This window comes from Thunnus albacares, chromosome 1 (assembly GCF_914725855.1).
Source record: "Thunnus albacares chromosome 1, fThuAlb1.1, whole genome shotgun sequence".
Lineage (NCBI taxonomy): Eukaryota > Metazoa > Chordata > Actinopteri > Scombriformes > Scombridae > Thunnus > Thunnus albacares.
In genome coordinates this window covers 32,039,416-32,057,775 of record NC_058106.1, presented here as the reverse complement: position 1 = coordinate 32,057,775, position 18,360 = coordinate 32,039,416, and the positions used below count along the sequence as shown (strand labels likewise).

The window sequence follows — 18,360 nt, the reverse complement described above, 5'->3', positions numbered from 1 at the left end:
GCAAAAGACACCTGTACAAACATTAGTTCATATAAGTTCACTTCAAACATAGGTTGGTGAATGAATAACAAACTCAAGCCCCTGACATAAGCTGCATATTTATGGAAAAAACTTGCTCATCTCTTAAGACGGAGAACAAGTTGCAAAACCCTGGCAACAATAAATGCGATGTCTGTTTTTGAGTGGATTTTTCCTTTTAGACTTCATGAGAGAAAAACTTTTGTTTGATATATCCTCAATATTCTCCTTTAAAATAGTGCCATATCTGTTTGGCAATCCAGAGGGAAGAAAGTCAGGCTATAAAAATATCTCTACAAACCTGCTTGCTCCATCTCCTCCTCAATATCAAAATCAAAATATTCTTTTACACATAATTTAGAAAAAGAAATGAAAACAAAAAAGGCAGAGAAGGACAGAAAGTAAATTTAAATGTTGAAATTTAAAAATATTGAATAAAAATACTATGCTTTTAAGAAATGTAAAGATGCATGGTTTACTTTTTAGTGAATAAGTAATGTAGACCATACATAGAGCTATAACCATTTTAATACTTGTTAATTATTAATAATTCAAATCATAGTATTCAAGTGTAGATTAGTATAAAGTAGGATTTAAAAAAATCTCTTAATAAACATGTACATGACTGCAACCAATGATGAAGCCAATAATAAAAAAAAAAGATGAGTGGATCAGAGAAACAAAGATGTTTAAGGCAAATCAGTGCATCTCCTTTTTTTACTCTTATCCAGTAATTTCTCACCTCTCCCTACCTTTACGTCCTAATCAACACATTTTATGATCATGTTTCTTATTACCCTTGAAACCACAAATGCAACAACTGGGACAGAGAATAAAATGACAGAAACACACCAGAAGAAAGCTGAACAGATGTAAAAGTGGTCAGTTCGGCTGTGTTGTCGTACCTTTTAAACTCGGGAAAGGCGTTGATTTCTCCCTCGCTGCTTTGTTGGGAAGAGCGAGATTGGACAGGCTGAAACTGGTGCCGTGGTTCTTGTAAAGGTTGCCTGTAGTGAAAAAATGATAACATAATCAGAAATAGGAACATTTTAATGATCATGCAAAAACCAAAGGCATCATAATTCAGCGCTATTCAACCTTCATATAAACGTTGGTGTGCTATCAATGAGAGAAGCACAAATTTCTTTCTTTCAGTAACAAGAGGCTACTGACCCAGCTGTCGGAAAAAAAATTATTAAATTGAATAGAGTAAATATGTAATTGGTCCATATCCACAATTAAAGACCCATCTCTCTAAGAGTAACTTCACACTAAATCCACTTTTTTGAGTTAGTAAATTCTATGCACAGTCTATTTTATCTGATGATCCTTGTCTCTTTCTTTTCCAGAGACAATCAAGTAATTCTGTAGAGTAAATATGTAATTGTCCATATCCACAATTAAAGACTAAAACTTCCTATAAAACCAAACCTTCTGATGTAACCCATCTCTCAAAGAGTAATTTAACACTAAATCCCATTTTTTGAGTTAGTAAATGCTATGTACAGTCATTGCAACAGCAGTTCTTTCTTTCTTTTCCAGAGAAAATGTAGTAATTCTGTCCACAATGTACAAGAAAAAGTCATATTTATAGAATACGTAAACTGGGTGTGTTGAATCTAAAATGGGGTGTTAAGAATGGATGAACGTGATCTCACAAGTACTTTTCTCCAATTCTTCATCATCAAAAATCACTCCACTTTTTACGTGGCAAAGAAATGGCTGAAAAAAAACAAACAAATGGACTTCAAATATTCTTACTAGCAAAGGACATGAGTCCTCCAAATCCATCATTGCTGCTGTTGGAAATAGTGGAGTTTGGCGAGCTGTTGCGAGAATCTCCCTCCCCGTCAGACTCACCGGGGAGCCTCAGACTACTGGGACGTAAAGGACGCTGTGCCCTTGAGAAAAATAACCAGAAGACATTAGCGGTGCCTCACAGACACAGTAACATACACATAAAATATGGGAAACACATTCAAGCATTCAGGTCACAACACAACATCACACCACCAAAGATTCAAGACCACCATGAATGGAGAGATTAATATGACATGCTGGGTTTTGATATTGAACATTGCATGGATGGTCAGAGAGCCCATTTGAATGATGATGATGCATTCATTCAAGTGATGAACAAGTATAAACACACTTGTTGCCATTGAGGTTCTGGTTGAATCGAGGGGTGTATGACTCCACTTGCTCTTCTGCATCAGGGTCATCCTCAGAGGGGAAGCCATACTGAGGCTCAAAGTATGGGTTGTCATACTCTTGTTTTTTGTTGGCTGGGTCCACCAGGCCAGCTTCAGCTGGAGCTCTGAGGAACGGCTGGCTGCCCAGTCCTGGGACAGGATTCTGTAAGGCGGCACTTGGTAATGCCTCCATTTCAGGTGCTTCCCCTTGCTCCTGAAAAAAATATTAGCACAAGGATTAATCTGTGGTTTTCATGGGGATTATATCTATTATTTCAATGTGTGTTCCCTTGTTACTCTCCTTCCCATCATTTCGATCCAGATGAGATTAATTCTGCATTAAACTCTAGTTGGCCACATTCATTCTTCTGATTGAAAATATGCTTCATTTCAAAAGTTAAGATATTATAGTAGTGAAACATGAATAAGTATGCAGATCAAATTATTAATCAAAATATTACATATTCAGTTTCTTCACTTAGCCTAAATAAGAAATGAGGAAAAAAACTATAATTTTCACAAATGATTTGAGGCATCACACACATGGTTGACCCCCTGGATGATTGTGCTGGGACTTGAGCTTGCAGTTGTGCTGGAGCTTGAGCGAAGGGGTTGTCCATCAGAGGGTTCAGCAGGTCCGTCCCCACTGGGTGGACCCTCCGAGCTCTGGCCTTCCCTGATGTCCTGGAAATCTTGAAACTCAACCTCACTTGCATCTCCGAGTGCAGCATGGGTATGTGGTTCTAAGCCTAATGCGTCAAGGTAAAATACAACAAGGAAGAATGAGGTCAGCATGTATCTTGTAATAACAAAAAGAAATTACAAAGGAATCTCACAAGGGGGCACGTAAGCTCCAAAGTCTCACTTGACAACAATGGAACCACAGTCAGTGACCGAACAAATGATTCATTTAAACCTTTCACTGTCAAACTTACTCGGCGTGTCTCCCTGGATGTCTCCTTGGATCATCTCACTCACAAGGTCTCCAAGTGAGGAGTAGGAAGAGCTGGAGTCATCGTATGCCTCACTGTCACTACCACTGCAACGAATTACATTTCTCATCACCAAAAGCTGACTGATAACAAAGATTTGGTAAACCTCATAAACTCAGCTAAGCAGAGTGAACTGGATTATTACTTTGACAAGGATCTGGTTCTTCCTTACCTGTCTGTGGGGTCAGATTCGTTGCCCTCGTCCTCTAAAGGACCAGCCATAGCCTCAACCAGCTGGGAGCTTCCATCGTACACCCGGTAGACCACTGGCTGTAGCTGGTGAGCATACCACTTGGGTTTGTCACCAATTAAGGAGGGGTCAAACACATCTGAAACATGTGCATAGTGTCGAGTTAACACTCTTTATATAATGCACTTTATGTAATGCAAAGGAAAAAACAACTACCATAATCTTGTATGGAGTCTTACTGTTATGTATCCTCTGAAAGGCGAGATTGGTGGGATTCAAAGCCCACTCTCCATAGAACTCCACTGCCTGGGTGTGAGACAGTTTATCTGCAAAGCAAGAACGCCGTGGCCGAGATGCAAGAAAAGACGACGACTGAAAAGCCACCACAGGACGGGGGAAGAGACGCAAGGTCCGAGTGTGCATCTGGAACCCCTGGAGAACATTCGGGGAGTTGAAGAACCGTACCATGGCAACCCTGTAAAAACAAAGACGTTATTTTGCTTTAATATTTCTTTATTTTCATGTTGACAAATGAATTTATTTTGAAACATGACAAATGGACAATAGCAAGACACAAGGCTTACCTGGTGGCTACATCCACAGAATCAACATCGTTGCCATAAATCAGGGGGTTGAACTCCGTGGAGGATGGCGAAGCTTTATCTCGTCCAGGTGGGAGCAGGGGTATCTCCTGACCTTCCTGGAACTTCTCCAGGTTCAGAATGGGTTGGGTGTTCAAACTCATACTGGCCAAGGCCTAGAATAGGTGGCAGTGACACAAATTATAAACCTTGTAGGGGAGCTAGAAAGAAAAAAAGAGCGCTGTGATGAACCACTCCCACGATTGGCATCAACACTTAGTTAATATTTTTACACTTTAGGGGACATTATATAATCATTTGCCAATGAAAAAGAGGGAAAACAATTCAGTGATTGCCTGCTAGAAAGGTGTCTAGTTTAAGCGATCATATTCAGGGGTGATCTCGCTGACTTGCTGAGAGGAATCTACACATACTGTACATCTCTAATAAGTATCTCTGCCGCACAGCAGTGCGAAAAAGGAGTTTGATATAATGAGGTAAAAAATAATAAATGAATTTGTGCCATTTTCTCTTGCTAAATAATGGGGTCCAGGCACAGACTTTCCCCGGTTTCACCATTTACTTTCACTTCCATGATTTCACTTTTTCTCTCAGGATGTACAGTAACTAGGGCGTTAGATTTGTGCATGTTGATGCCTGTGGTGGGTGTGTCATTTTGGAGAGGAGGAGCACAAGGGAAGTCAGTCACTATGCATGGTTTGCTTTGAGGGAACTGCTGCAGACTCAAGTGTCAATGTTTAGCTTAGCATAATGGAACATTAAGTTGCTGGGTCTGGATGAATGTTAACTTTGTCAAAGTGATTAGCTTCATCATATCTTGTTTTGGTTACAAGAACACTCACTGATGCCAAGATAGATGCACGCACATTCAGTCATGCTCAAGCCAGAGCTAAGCAGTGTATCAAAAACTGGTCCGCATCATTCTGCGACACTGTTATGCATTTTATTCAAGTCTTGAGAATAGAGACAAGTAGTAGAGACAAGCAAAAATAATGTGAGAGAGAAGATATCCGTGCAGGGGCATTACACATTCCACAGGAGGAGAAATGAGTAACCTTATTTTCAGAGGAGAAGATCTGCTTTTGGGTGATCACGGTCAACCTAACCAGACACTAGGAAGGGGATAAGAGAGATGCGAGGAGAGTCACATGAAGGCCTGGGATGATAATTTTGTGAGTGACACTGGAACAGCACGACGGAAGGGTCAGAACCATGGCCCTTTCCCTTTCTTTTCTTTGTCTCCTTTCAACAGTACTTCCCTTTTTGTCAGTTTTTGCTGACAGCTATTAAGTCTATTTTGGTGCCACCCAAATGTGAGTCAAAAAGATCCTACTTTATGAACAAAATGCTCATGTTATTTTTGATTTGTAGGTGCAAGGAAATATTCCTGGCTGTCTTTCAAATCTATGAATTTACTGAAGAAAGGAGATAAGAAAATATTTTTGTGTTTGTCTTGAAAACGTGATGGACGGCCAGTAGAGCGAGAGAAGAACAGGGTGAAGAAAGAAAAAGTTTGGGGGAAGAAAGAGCGAGAGAGAAAGAGGAATACGAGAAAAGAACAGACGTTTTTTTTTTTTTTTTATGGTCAACATGAAAGACAGTGAGAGACAAAGACAAAGCAATAATGTAACCAAAAACCAGACTTCACCTTTACAATCCAGCCACTAAAAAGACACATGAAGGCCATCCATGGTGACCAACTGGGACGAACCAGTGGTTACGATGGAATGGTGATGACAGATACAAAAACAGCAGATCTTTTCAGAAACACAGATAAAATACTTGCACGTTTAAAACACCTGTAGCAAAAAAGCCTTAACTGTAGCTCCTAATTGTTCAAAAAAAAAAAAAAAAAGTTGGGTGAACAGAAATAATACCACAACCACTTCATAAGTAAATAAAGGAAATAAATCAGTTCCTAGTTGGAATTGATTTATTTTAGTCTCGAGTGCAAGTATTTTCAGTGACTCTCACATCGAAAGCATTCTGCTTTGGCATCACAGTCTTCAGATAATCAGTTAAAACCATCTCCAGTGACATTTTCTCCATTCACAGATATCAATAGTGTGTGCTTCTTTCCAAATATACAACTGCTAAACAGAGGCTTTGCACATTCCTACACACCAGCCTCTAAGTCACACATCCGCACACGGGGAAAGAGCTGCTAATCACACACAGCAACCGAACCGGCTCTGATTCAAGACATATCCAACAAGACTGAGTGTATGTAAGGATATAAACCTCTAAATTGTTTGAAAAGAGCATATGTGACAAGTGATGATTTGCTTGTATTTAATGAAAGAATAAAATACAGTTTAAGAAAGAGTGAGTTTGAGAAAGTTTTATGTATTTAAAGTTACTAATATAACCTAGAAAACTCTTACCGGCAGAAACCAATTATTTTTTGGAAAGGACAATATTAAACATAGGTTTCAGTGATGTTTCTGTGCCATTTAGACATATGATTAAAAAGTGAATATCAATTAATTTTAGAATCTCATTCAGGGTTATAACCCCGTTCCTCTGTTGGTCTCACTTCAAAGCGAAACAAGTGGAAAACCAAAAGAAGGATCTCATTCATCACTGGCATTTAAGATGCCTATTTTTGTTCAAATAGAGAACTTGTTCAATTTAAAATTATAATTAATTCATACCCATTTTTACAAAACGAGGAGAAACAACCGCTAATAGTTTGGCCATGGCCGACAAGAGCACTGAGCAGTCAGGTTTCTATATTTGCTACGCTCTATAGGATGTGAATGGACTTGGGAGAAACATGTTAATGGTGTTGATCACAGTGTGGAAGAAAGGATAAAGAGGGGGGGTGTTTCCATGAATCAGAACCAGATTCTGATGTTATGTAAGATAATTGGGGTTAGAGGGAGTTAGTTACTACCAGTATTACTAAAGGTTTTGCTGGGATAGCAGGGTCCAAAGATCTGATTTTACCTCCAACAGCTAGAGCATGCAAAGAAAACGGGGGCGGGGGGGAAGGAAAGAAAAAAACATTTGTTTATGTTAGTGCACTACAAAACCCATTTCCAATGCTCTCACACTCTGTCAATACAATACATACAACTCTGCTGAAGTAGGAAGCCCCTACTCTTCACACAGCTGAAAGAGAAGTTTTACGTTTATATATAGGAGTAAAATCACGTAACAGTCTTAAGAAGTACCTGGATTCCAGAAATGTCTCTGCAAATGTCTTATATGTACCAGTATTCTCACTGGTTTTGGGCAGAGCCCTGACTGACTCAGCAGAATCAGAAAATGTTACACTGATAAAAATCTATGAGGCCAAAATCAGACGTATCACATACAGTACCTGCTTCAGATGTTTCTTAAGCTCGCCGGCTTCAGGCTCTGGAAGAGGTGGTAGAATCTCTGCATTGGTGGGTGCTATAACCTGCAGAAAAAAAAAAACAGTCAATTATACTCTAAATTTATTTGAAAATCTAATTATACAAAAATACATGTCCCTCCAATAGCATACCAATTAGCCTTGATCTGTAAATTTAATCTGGACATCTGGAAACAGGCAGAACACCGTGTTGATGTACTGACCTTGCTGCTGTCAAGGTCCACAAGCCACAGATCATCTGGCATTTTGAAATCAGATTTGTAGAGGAAGAAGCTAGCTGGCACACCTATAATGTAGGGAGTGGGGGCAAGAAGGAGCTGTGCAGAGGAAAAAAAACAGAACAATCAGTCACAATTTGATGTTGCCTCAACAGAAAACATTTTCAGTTAAAAATAGCATGCGTATGGCGCTCCGGGAGCCTGATGGTTAAAAAACATAACGCATAACTGCGACATCCATGGATCAATTCCAGCTGGGGGACCGTCATTGCACATCATACCCTTCTCTCTTTCCCTAAGTTTCCTGTCTCTCTACACTACATGAATTTCCACTGACCTGTTTTTATTTGTGCATAAAAAACCTGATTGGAAACAACAGAAATTCAAAAAAGTCAGAAAGTCTCAAAATGTTTTTACGCTTGGCTGAGGTGGAAAAAGTATATCGATAAAAACAAAACATGAAAAAATGCAGTGGAGTGGAGACTTAATGAATACATCATGATGTAAAACAAAGAAACAAACAAATGCCATATTTCCATCATGTTTTCCACATGGTTTTCCATCATTTGAGGTTTGACTGTTGACGCTCTTTGTAATTACATCGTCCCATTTGTTGGTTTGCAATTGGTTTAATGGCACCAGACTGGAGAATATATTAGAGACGACAAATGATTATCTTGATGATGCCAACTCCAAATATTCGCATAACAGTGGTGGATGGAAACTGATTAATTCGCATTTTCTTTTGCTAATTTTCTCTAAATGTGGTTACAATTTCCATTTAATATGGATGGAAACTTGGCTGCCATAACCCCCAAACCCCACAAAAACATCTTTACTGCTTGGTAAAATTAAAGATAAACACATAAATCATCTAATGACCAATGATGAGTTTTACCTGTTCAGCTGAGGCCATGCATGTCGGCAGTAAGGGGATGACGGGGAACATGTACTCCAGAGGGTAGATCATGGCCACAAAGGCCATTACACTCATAGACAAAGCGTTGTAATCTCTGGATTGAAGAATAACCTGAGAAAAGAGAAAAAAACATAAAACATGACTGAAAAACACAACAGACATAAAGTACATAGATATAAAAACTACAAACGTTTATGTTCATAAAAACTGGTGGGTGTTTATACAGTCGCATTTAAATAGACGGACGGTTGGACAAATAATGGTTTGTTACAACACCAGAGCAAGAAGTCTGAGCTACACATATTTCCTCTTTTTGACCATAAGATAAAAAAGGTGTGAAGACGATTTTACCTTGGATTCATAACAGCAATATTAAAAACTGACTTTTATGAAAAATTCATTCGGCAGCATTGAGTGCTCGACAGGAAGTGACTCTCAGCTTCTCAGTCATTCTGCCTTTTAGGCAGCACTTAGTTCAGCCCGACTGAATTTAATGATGTATTGAATTCTTCTTCAAAAGCCTAAAATGAACGAATACAAGACGTGACGGCAGCGTCTCCCATAAGTTGAGGATTTATTCGCTGTGATGTAGGCTATAAAGTGCGGGTGGTCCGCAGACAACGGCAAAGTCATGATGTAACTAATAACTGCTCATGGATGCGCTATTAAATCTGACTTTCTAAATCGATCTACATTTTAAAATGCAGTTCCACACAGATGTTGACAAAATGAGGGGGGGGGGGGGGTAGGTTAACACTGAGATTGACAAAAAAAACTGAAAAACAGGAGAATGGCCTGCAGATGTGAGCCTCAGATTTGATTGTGGGATCACTGTAAATTAGTCTGTGTATCAATTATAGCTGCAACAATTAGTCAATGAATCAGTTAGTCAATCAATTGGCAACTCTTTTGATAATAATCGTTATTTTTTAAGCAAAAATGCTAAATTTTTGCTGGTTTCAGCTTCTCCAATGAGATGATTTAATGCTTTTCTTGCTTTTCAAACATGATGGTGATCTGATTTTCTTTGGGTTGTGGACTGTTGATCAAACACAACAATCTATTGAGAAAAAAAATCTAGAAATTAATCAGAAATGACAATAATTGTTAGTTGCATCCTTAGTATCGATGTCACTGTAAACTAAGAGCAACAACAGAACACTACACCAGCAGCAGCCAAACAAGGATTCAGTTACATCCCTGCTAATGCTTCTAGTGTTAAAGATAAGAGAGACAGAGATGAAGAGTCTTTCCTCTCAGTCATACAGTGAGTGCGCTATATGCAGGCTCCTTTTTTACCCATCATGCTTTATCCACATCTCACTGAAATGGCATCAGTGAGACTATATCAAACAGAAAATGCCGGGTGAAGGTCACTCAGGGTATTTCTCAAGAGATCTCAAGTTTTTTGTCCAGGCGGGGACACACAGCTGCACTCCAAAAGAACCCATTGACCAACCACAATATACTAAATATAGTTTTGCTTCCCCTTGAAACAATCACTTCAGCCTTAAATAAAATCCCAAAGGTGATTTGGTTGCAATCTAAAGCCGAACACACTGCTCCTCTTCCTGCTTTTTTTAAAAAACAGTAAGGAAAACAAAGAAATAAGCCTCGGCGATGATCGATAAGAGACGTTTCACATCCTGTGCTTACCTTGTGCTCTAGCAGGACACAGCTGAGAACCTGCAGACAGGCGTCCACACCCAGCAGCTCTAAGGGCAGGTGGAGGGGGAAGTCGACCATGGAGAAGCGGGAGTTGTCAGGCAGTGCAAAGGTGAGAGGCCGTTTGAGTTCGTGGGGAAGCATTTCCACATCCACGCGCCTCTGACCCGCCACTGGCACAGGTGAACGCAGCAACCGGTACACCCAGGATTCAATCTCCCGCAGGTCTGCCAGCAGCTGGCTGCCTTTCTCTTCCACCGACAGCGCCCCGGTGAACACTCGCCACATGGTGTCCCTGAAGAGGATATGAACAGGTGTACAGTCAGACCTCTTGTTAAACAACAGTTTTTCCTTTATATTAACAATTAACTTGTCATTTTATCGTTTAATCTATGAAAAGGTGAAAAAATAGTGAAAATGCCTTATAAAAACAGAGCAGTAAAAGTAATAATTCCTCAACTATGAGAAGCTGGAACAAGTGAACGTCTGGATTTTTAGCTTGATAACAATTAAACAATAAATCTATTAAAGTAGAAAAATTTGAGTATTTTGTTAATTGACAGTTCGAGCACTAGCTGAGGAGGCTCAAAGGATCTAAATGAAACACACCACAAATAGTCCATATTGTGATATAAATACCAACATAAGAGACAACAGGACTGAAGTCTTAAGACTAAAATTATTACAAGTTTCTACAGTGATGATGGGGCTTCAACTGATAAATCTTAAAAATATTTTTTTGCGATTAATCGTTTAGTCCATAACGTTTAAGGAAATAGTTAGAAAATATAATAAATTTACAATCATATAAAACAGAGAAAAGCAGCAAATGATCACATTTGAGGAACAGGAAGCAGATTCATGTTTAAATAACAAACAATCAATTATTAAAATTGTTGCCAATTCATCATCTATCAATGAACTAACTGGTAAATCAACTAATCATTTCAGCTTTTACACTACACTGTATAAAAACATAAAAACATACTGCCATTATATACAGTGACCCTTTTATGAAGGCCTTGTTTGTACATCTATAATTTAAAAGGTTTAATCAGTTTCTCAGTGAAATGCAGCATATGCTAAGCTTTACTAATAACATCTATTGACATCAGTTAACAGTAATTTTGGGGTTAAACATTAAACTAAATCATTTGCTCATTTTATTTCTGTAAACTGCTTCCATGAGGCCTCGGCAAACACCCAGTGTAATCAGTAATATGATGAGCAAACGAGACCGAAACACAGGAGAGGCTCTTCAGTAATTGTCGAAATATTGATGTGAAAACCCTCCACTCTACACACACATGGTGCCATTAAACCCCTTTCTAGAGTGTATACTTAATGTGTGTGTGTGTGTGTGTGTGTGTGTGTGGCAAGGAGGGAGACAAATCATTAGTCCTTTGGAGCCCTCCCACCAACTGCAGCTGCTACCCGAAGGCAGCCAGAGACCTCAATCTGTCAGCGCCGCCGCAGCGCAAAACGCTCGCAGCCATTATGCCAGTGCTCTCCTCCTACTGTGTCATTGCCACACCACATTTCAACCGACCATGTCAGAAAAAAAAAAATTATTCTTAGGTCTGGTGTGCTCAGCCTCTGGGTTGGATGGCTTTTTTGAGGTTGTCACATAAGCCATAATTCTTTAGTGATGATATGTGAACAGACTGCACAGTTTTTTTTTGTTTTTTTATTATTTAAAGAGGAAAAATAACAAGGTATGAGATTAACTGTGCATTAGACATTCCTACATTCCCTTGTAGTGATAAAGGGGGGAAACGCTGCACTGGATTTACAGCTATAAATAGATGACTGTGAAGAAAACATGTGCACCTTGAGAGAAAAACCAACATTCAATCATACCGGGCCTACGCCAGCGTGAAGTGACAGCCTAATTAACACTTTGTCACTCCAAAATTGCAATCTATTGTGTCACCCATGGCAACGATGTAACCTAAAGAGCGCTGCAAATACTGCCACATCACGATAAAATGTCACATTAAAATTGTAACAATAAAAACAATATTTACTGCAGCTTGACTAAAAATATGAATCAAGCATACCTGGTGGTTAAATTAAGAAATATGTTTACCTCTTTACATCACGTCTAGTAAGAAAAAATCATGTTTAATGTGCTAAATACATCATAGCTTCACTCTTTGTATAAGTTAAAAGCAGCTCATGTATTTTCAGCATATCCAACTAAACTCTCAACACCATCTTTTTTTAGTAACATGTCTAACATGGCTCTATAACATTTAATTAAATATTGATGTCATACAATTCAGTCAAAACAAACCGGATGAAACTCATTGTGGATATTTCGGTTGCCATTATTTATCATTAAGGTGGAGTGTGACAGCATAAAGCGTACTGTGAAAACATGACATGAGCTGCAGATGGCCTGCAGAACTGCACGGATCCACAGACAAAGGCTCTTGTATTTATTCTGTAATACAAACATACACATAACAGGTGGACAATAAGAGAAGCAGATGGCGGAGGATAGAAGCGGTAAGAAACACTGTTAAAGCAACACATTTATGCTCACTGTTTGCAAATTTTCCTTGCCTTGAAAATTCAATTTTAAAGCAATTTAAGCGTTGGAGGATTTTAATCTAATGTATCCGCCCTGTGTTTTAGTGGTCAGTAACTAGCGTGCGATGCAATATCAGCATAAATGCAATGATGCTATTCAGCTACTTACAGATGAGGTCTGGTAATACCAAATTTATTTTCTAGTGTTTTCAAGTTGTACTATTTATTAATTCAAAAGAATTTATAGCTGTGCATCTACAGATTTGTCACTGAACTACTGCTTTTAACGAGACTAAACCTCCCCCTTACCTCCTAAAGGCTGCAAAGTTAATTACATCCAATAATACACTACAGAGGTGTTGAGGGAATGAACGATGTACTGAAGGTTTTAAAGGTGTGTGAGTAAATGCCATGGGTTCATTAAAATCAAAGGTTTTATCCCCTTGGTAATATGAATGTACTCAGCTAATTTCATGGAAATCTTACTATTGATTTTGAGATCAAAGTTGACATTTAGCCCAAAGGTGGCGAAACAAAAAATGTCATGGTGTGTCAAAAAATAGAAATCATCTGGCAAGTGTGAATATACTCGACAATTTCATCACAATCTGTCATCAGATTCTGGCATTTCTGATGTACAAAGTCTGTTTTCGTGGTGCCCCTGGGACCCTGGCTGAGGATTAAGTGGTTGTTGTACATCTGGTTAACTACCACACCTCTGATAAAGAGCAGCAAACAGCCGCTTCCCCAAGGTTTACTATGGGAACCATCTGGGACACCATTTACACCTTTTAAACATCTGGCTAGAATGAGTCTAAACCCACCTCCAGATGTGGTTTGAACAATCTGATTTCAATCCATCTTTAAATCTTCTTTGATGCATTTTCACTTAGCTTTTGTAAGATCGTTTAGCTGTCTGATCTGAGGCGGAGTGAATGAAATCACATCAGCTATAAAGATATTAAAAGCCTCACCTCTGGGTGGCGCGGGGGAGCCCGGCACGCTGTGTTAGCCTCTGACTGCAGCAGTCCACCAGCCTCTTGAGAATATATAGGCATTCCCTAAAGGTGGAGAAGAAGGGGTAGTGGCTGAGTATGCACAGCGAGGTCAGCGTGCTGTTGCGGTTCCTGGCTGCCATCTTAGCCGCGCTTCGTCTGTGCTGCGGGGATTTTCCGGCGTTCGGCTCGGCACCCGGTTGTCCGGTTTCTTCTCCAGAGGCAGGCTGGGGCGCTGACTCGGCGTTGTTAGGCGGCGCTAACGTGGAAGCCGGGCCTCCGCCGCTGCCGTCGAGCCCCTCGCTCGTGGTTTCCGCCCCTTGTGCTGCTGTCTCTGTGTGACTGCTCTTGTCCCCGCGGGTACGGTGATGCCCTCGCTGAAAAGAGCGGTAGAAGTTGACGCAGATTCCATAGCGAGTGATTCCTGAGTCCTTGTCGGTCAGAGTGAAAACAAATGAGGAGTCGTCACGCAGGCTGACCCTACGCTGGCGTATGCTCAGGCAGCCCTCTGGTTGGCAGAAGAACACCACGTCTGGTGGGAGTGGAAAGTCGTGGTGGTCTTCCAGTGGGTAGCGGCGGAGGAGCTGTGGGGTCTGAGCCACACTATCACTACTTGGTTGCCTGGAAAGAGGACGGACAAACATTTGTTCTGTTTTAAAGCAACACAGACAAAGCTAAACATATTAAATAATAACCAGTAATACACAGTTATCTATCCAAGATGTCTGTCTGTATATTGTAGTGCTGCCCTCTCATTGTCTTACTCATATCTATTTATATCCACATGTAAAAAAACAGTTTAGAAATCAATTAGAAACAGTATTTAAGTGATTAGTGAAGCATTTCATAAAAAGGAGCGATGAAAACCTTCATTTGATACACAATTTACAACGCAGAGGCTGACAAAGCCATGACAGTAGTCTGGTGGTTACAGAGGCAAATATTCTATTCAAATCCAAGAACGGGCCTGAGTTGACCCCCTGCCAGGCCTGAGCATCGGGGAAATTTTATTTATTATTTTTTTATGTATTTTAAGATGTTTTCTAAACTTAAATGTGTTATACAAGTAGCGTAGCTCCTGTAAGGAATATCTCAGGGCATAGCAAGCGTGTGGTTGAGAACGACAGAGAGAGAGAGAGAGAGAGAGAGCGCGTGTGTGTGACGGTGAAAATGGCAACCGGAGCAGGAAGTCTGAGGTCTGAAGCTGTGAACACTGCAGCGTGTGTACAGTTCACAACAGTACAGTACAACTCCTCAAGGCCCAAGCCAAGTTCCTGTATCTTGCTCGCCACCCAGTTGAAGTAAAGGAGGTTAGCCCCGAAGCTAGCGACGACTTAGGCCCACGTTCACTTAAGGTGGTCTCCTTTAAAGTGGACTAGTTATTCACATGTTAGTCACAATCTCAACCGCTCTTCTGAGTTTTGTGGAAACCCCGACACCAGACAGTTTTCTCCTGTGGCTGCTGTGCTTCAAACAATGAGCTATTATGCTTCATTATGCATGCTCCATCATATGGGAGTAACTGCTGGAACGACTCAAAACCACCAATTTTGAAGTGTTAATGAAGTTAATTAACTCTTGAAACCATCAAATGTCAAGACTGGAGTTTTTCCAAAAATGCCAAGTCACAGCAAGCAATTAAGACACATTCAGACCAACAACAGAAATGTGACAAAACCATGTAAAATGGTTTTAATGAGTGGGTGAATTAATGTAATTATGTGTTGGTTTTGAAACTAATATGTACAGCCTCCTCTATGACTAAGCTGACTGCAACATTCCTTTAAACCAAAACTGTTACCTGAAGCTACATTATGTTCTTACCTTGCTCCGACCACCACCAAGTAGTCGAGAAGGCGAGGGCACATTTTCTTTTTCTCCATCTTGGATTGACCACGTCCTGTGTGTCACGGCATCCAGGATATATTTTCCCTCTTAAGTCACTGGTGGCTTTCCATTACAATTTGGAAATTTTGGATATAGAGGTGAAACGCAGCTCCTTGGTTGTCATCATGATGCTTCAAAAACAGACTAAGTCAGACCTGTAACACAAAAAAGAGATTACAAAAACATGGATTAATGTTTTAGATCATGCATTTCTATGGCCACAATGAAATAAACAAGAGTACAAATACATACATGTAATACATGTATTTGTCCCATACCGTTCGGTACAGGATGTTCAGTTCGGTAAGCGACTTCCTTAGTTCGGTATGCTCTGTGACCCAAACAATTACTGTCAAAATAGTTTAATAATCCACTTACTCCGATGTGGATGTATGCTAGCCAGCTTAGCCAAGTTAGCCTGGTTACCATGGTCACCGATGCTCATGTAGCATCACTGCTGTCGTAATGACAAACAAGAGACCTGAGCTGGACAATCCTCCTATGACATTGACTGCCTTCCAGGAGAGACCGGCTAAAAATATGTGTTGTTATCCTCATATTTAATGATACTGCGGATTCCCCATCCCCCTCTCTCTGTGATGATAGGCTTTTCACTCCGCCTTTGATTGAAGCTGTTCAGAACAAAACACATTTGATTTCCAATGTGGTCGGATAACACGTCGTTAAGAACCTGTTCTGAGGAACCATAAATCGAGTTTCAGCATCACAGAAAGCAACAGCCATCAGCCAGGTGTCCTTGCAAGAAACAGGAAGGTTGTTTTCCTCCACTGCAGCACAACTCAACTGTTTCAGTAACAGTTACAGCCAATGAGCCATTGTTGGATGTTTACATTTTTTTAAAGTAGGAGACCAAAATGTTATTCTCTACCTTTCATTTTCTCTGCTGTATTGAAAACCGTGACTCCAAAATAAAGGCACATATCGAACCGTAAAGTTTGTGTACCGTTGCCACCCTACTGGTGACTGTGGTGAACCCAATTATACAGCAAACCACATGCTTTTTTGCAGGTCACTAAATTGGGTTACATATGGTATCATGATGTTGTTTTATGCACTAAAATTCAACTCGAGTTGGCAATAAAGATCCTGATTACATCTCTGCTTTTGAGCTGATACTCAAAAGTGAATGTTTTAGAGTGTCTTCTTACTAAAAAGGCACTGTTGTTTCACTGGAAATTTCATTGCAATGTCACGGTTGCATTTTTTTGTTTAATTACAGGAATAGAAAGACATTAACAACGCTGTCTAGTTGATGCTGAGAAATTCCCTTTTATGGTGTGATCGGCTCCACCAGAAAGGGTAAACTGAAGACGATAAGACAAAGCACGAGGAGAACAAAAGATGTCGAACATGACAAGTCGACACCAGCATCTTTAGCATGCCACATTATCCACGTTTTACCAGTTACCATACTAACATGAGATGATTAAACAACCACACTAAACTCAGAAAATGCTTGATACATTCCTGTAAAGGCCCTAAAAACCTATTTTCTCAATCACTTCCTACACAAACACAAAACTTTATGTATAAGTTAAAAAAGGTTTGGTTATTTCACATGAGATATGTCTATATTTCTGTTTTTTCTGTTTCTTTTTCTTACTGGTTTGAAGTGGCCGGGGCTCAGGGGGGAAAAAAAGGTGATAGGTGATGTCACGTACTTCCATGCACCAATCAGGATTTAGTAACATTTGGCTGAATGATTTTGAATAAAAATACCTAATTGTGATTATTTAGACTGATATTGCAATTGCAATATGGTTTGTGATATGAGAGGGAGTGATAACTTTATATCATTATTCTTATTTTTTATTGAAAAAACATATTAAAATGATTATGGTAGGATTTTTGCAGGGATCTGTACCAAACAATGATGATATTTTAAGTGCGATACGATGTGTAGGCCAGGACATCTCTGCAGCACGACAATATTTCATTTATAAAAAGGTATTTTGACACACGTTTCACCTTTAATGAATATTTCACCTCCTGTGATTTGAAAACTGCAGGAGGTCATATTGCAATTTGGATAAAAATTTTGATTAGTTGTTCAGCCTTAAACCTTCGAATAAAATGAGACAGTTGATGGTTTGTTTGGTCACTCTTAATCAAATCTGAGTTTTTGACTGTTTAATTATTCATTACATAATTCTAACTTTGCTGTTTGTTGCTTATTGAGTCAAGAATATTTAATGTTATAGAGAAATACTTTCAAAATCAAAGGCTTTAATTCTTTGACAGTGTTTAAGCATTCTTTTTTTTTTTGGTGACTATTTCAGCTGGTTGTTTTTGTAGCAGGATGAAGACTTTTCAGTGGGAGGCTCGCTGATATAGTAAGCAGCTTAGGGGCCTTGATGGAGTAAGCACCCTTCAAAGCTTGTACTATTTCCCTCACAGCCCTAGGACTAACAGGTAACCCGAAGGTCTACAGAAAGCTATTCCCCACCCACCATGGACACACTTACAGCTCCGGTTCAATATAATATAACGGTCAGAATGCCACAAGATGATGTAATCCTAAAGTTATGAAATCCACACAGCGGTATTTGAGTTTATCACATGCTTCATGAACAAAATGTGCACAAATTAACAGCTCTACAAACCTATTATTAACACTGTTGCTTTATCAGCTCAAATGATTTGTGCTCTGGTCGTTCTCTTGGAAAGGCCTTGACTATTCATAAGCCACTCAATTTGAAAAACAAACAAACCAGGAGGAGGTAGGGATTATGTTAGGTTAAGCTCTTAAGAATTTGGCCTAAGAC

At 39.6% G+C, this 18,360-nt stretch overlaps 1 protein-coding gene across 19 annotated transcripts in view; it reads right to left on the bottom strand.

Annotated features, from left to right (window-relative positions):
• The window catches only part of madd (MAP-kinase activating death domain), a 52,527-nt gene that overhangs the window by 28,163 nt on the left and 6,004 nt on the right, over positions 1-18,360 (bottom strand). For 11 of the 19 annotated variants that reach the window (XM_044355393.1, XM_044355351.1, XM_044355329.1 and 8 more), the window contains exons 2-16: positions 15,512-15,729; positions 13,667-14,308; positions 10,149-10,452; positions 8,472-8,603; positions 7,559-7,672; positions 7,320-7,400; positions 5,050-5,106; positions 3,977-4,149; positions 3,632-3,867; positions 3,375-3,531; positions 3,146-3,249; positions 2,754-2,959; positions 2,171-2,424; positions 1,780-1,919; positions 924-1,025 (exon numbers count right to left, since the gene is read on the bottom strand). In XM_044355393.1, coding sequence (XP_044211328.1) covers positions 924-1,025; positions 1,780-1,919; positions 2,171-2,424; positions 2,754-2,959; positions 3,146-3,249; positions 3,375-3,531; positions 3,632-3,867; positions 3,977-4,149; positions 5,050-5,106; positions 7,320-7,400; positions 7,559-7,672; positions 8,472-8,603; positions 10,149-10,452; positions 13,667-14,308; positions 15,512-15,570 — 2,761 coding nt within the window. In that variant the 5' untranslated portion in view covers positions 15,571-15,729. The remainder of the gene's footprint in view (positions 1-923; positions 1,026-1,779; positions 1,920-2,170; positions 2,425-2,753; positions 2,960-3,145; positions 3,250-3,374; positions 3,532-3,631; positions 3,868-3,976; positions 4,150-5,049; positions 5,107-7,319; positions 7,401-7,558; positions 7,673-8,471; positions 8,604-10,148; positions 10,453-13,666; positions 14,309-15,511; positions 15,730-18,360) is intronic. The other 8 variants (XM_044355398.1, XM_044355402.1, XM_044355401.1 and 5 more) reach the window with 1 other exon arrangement.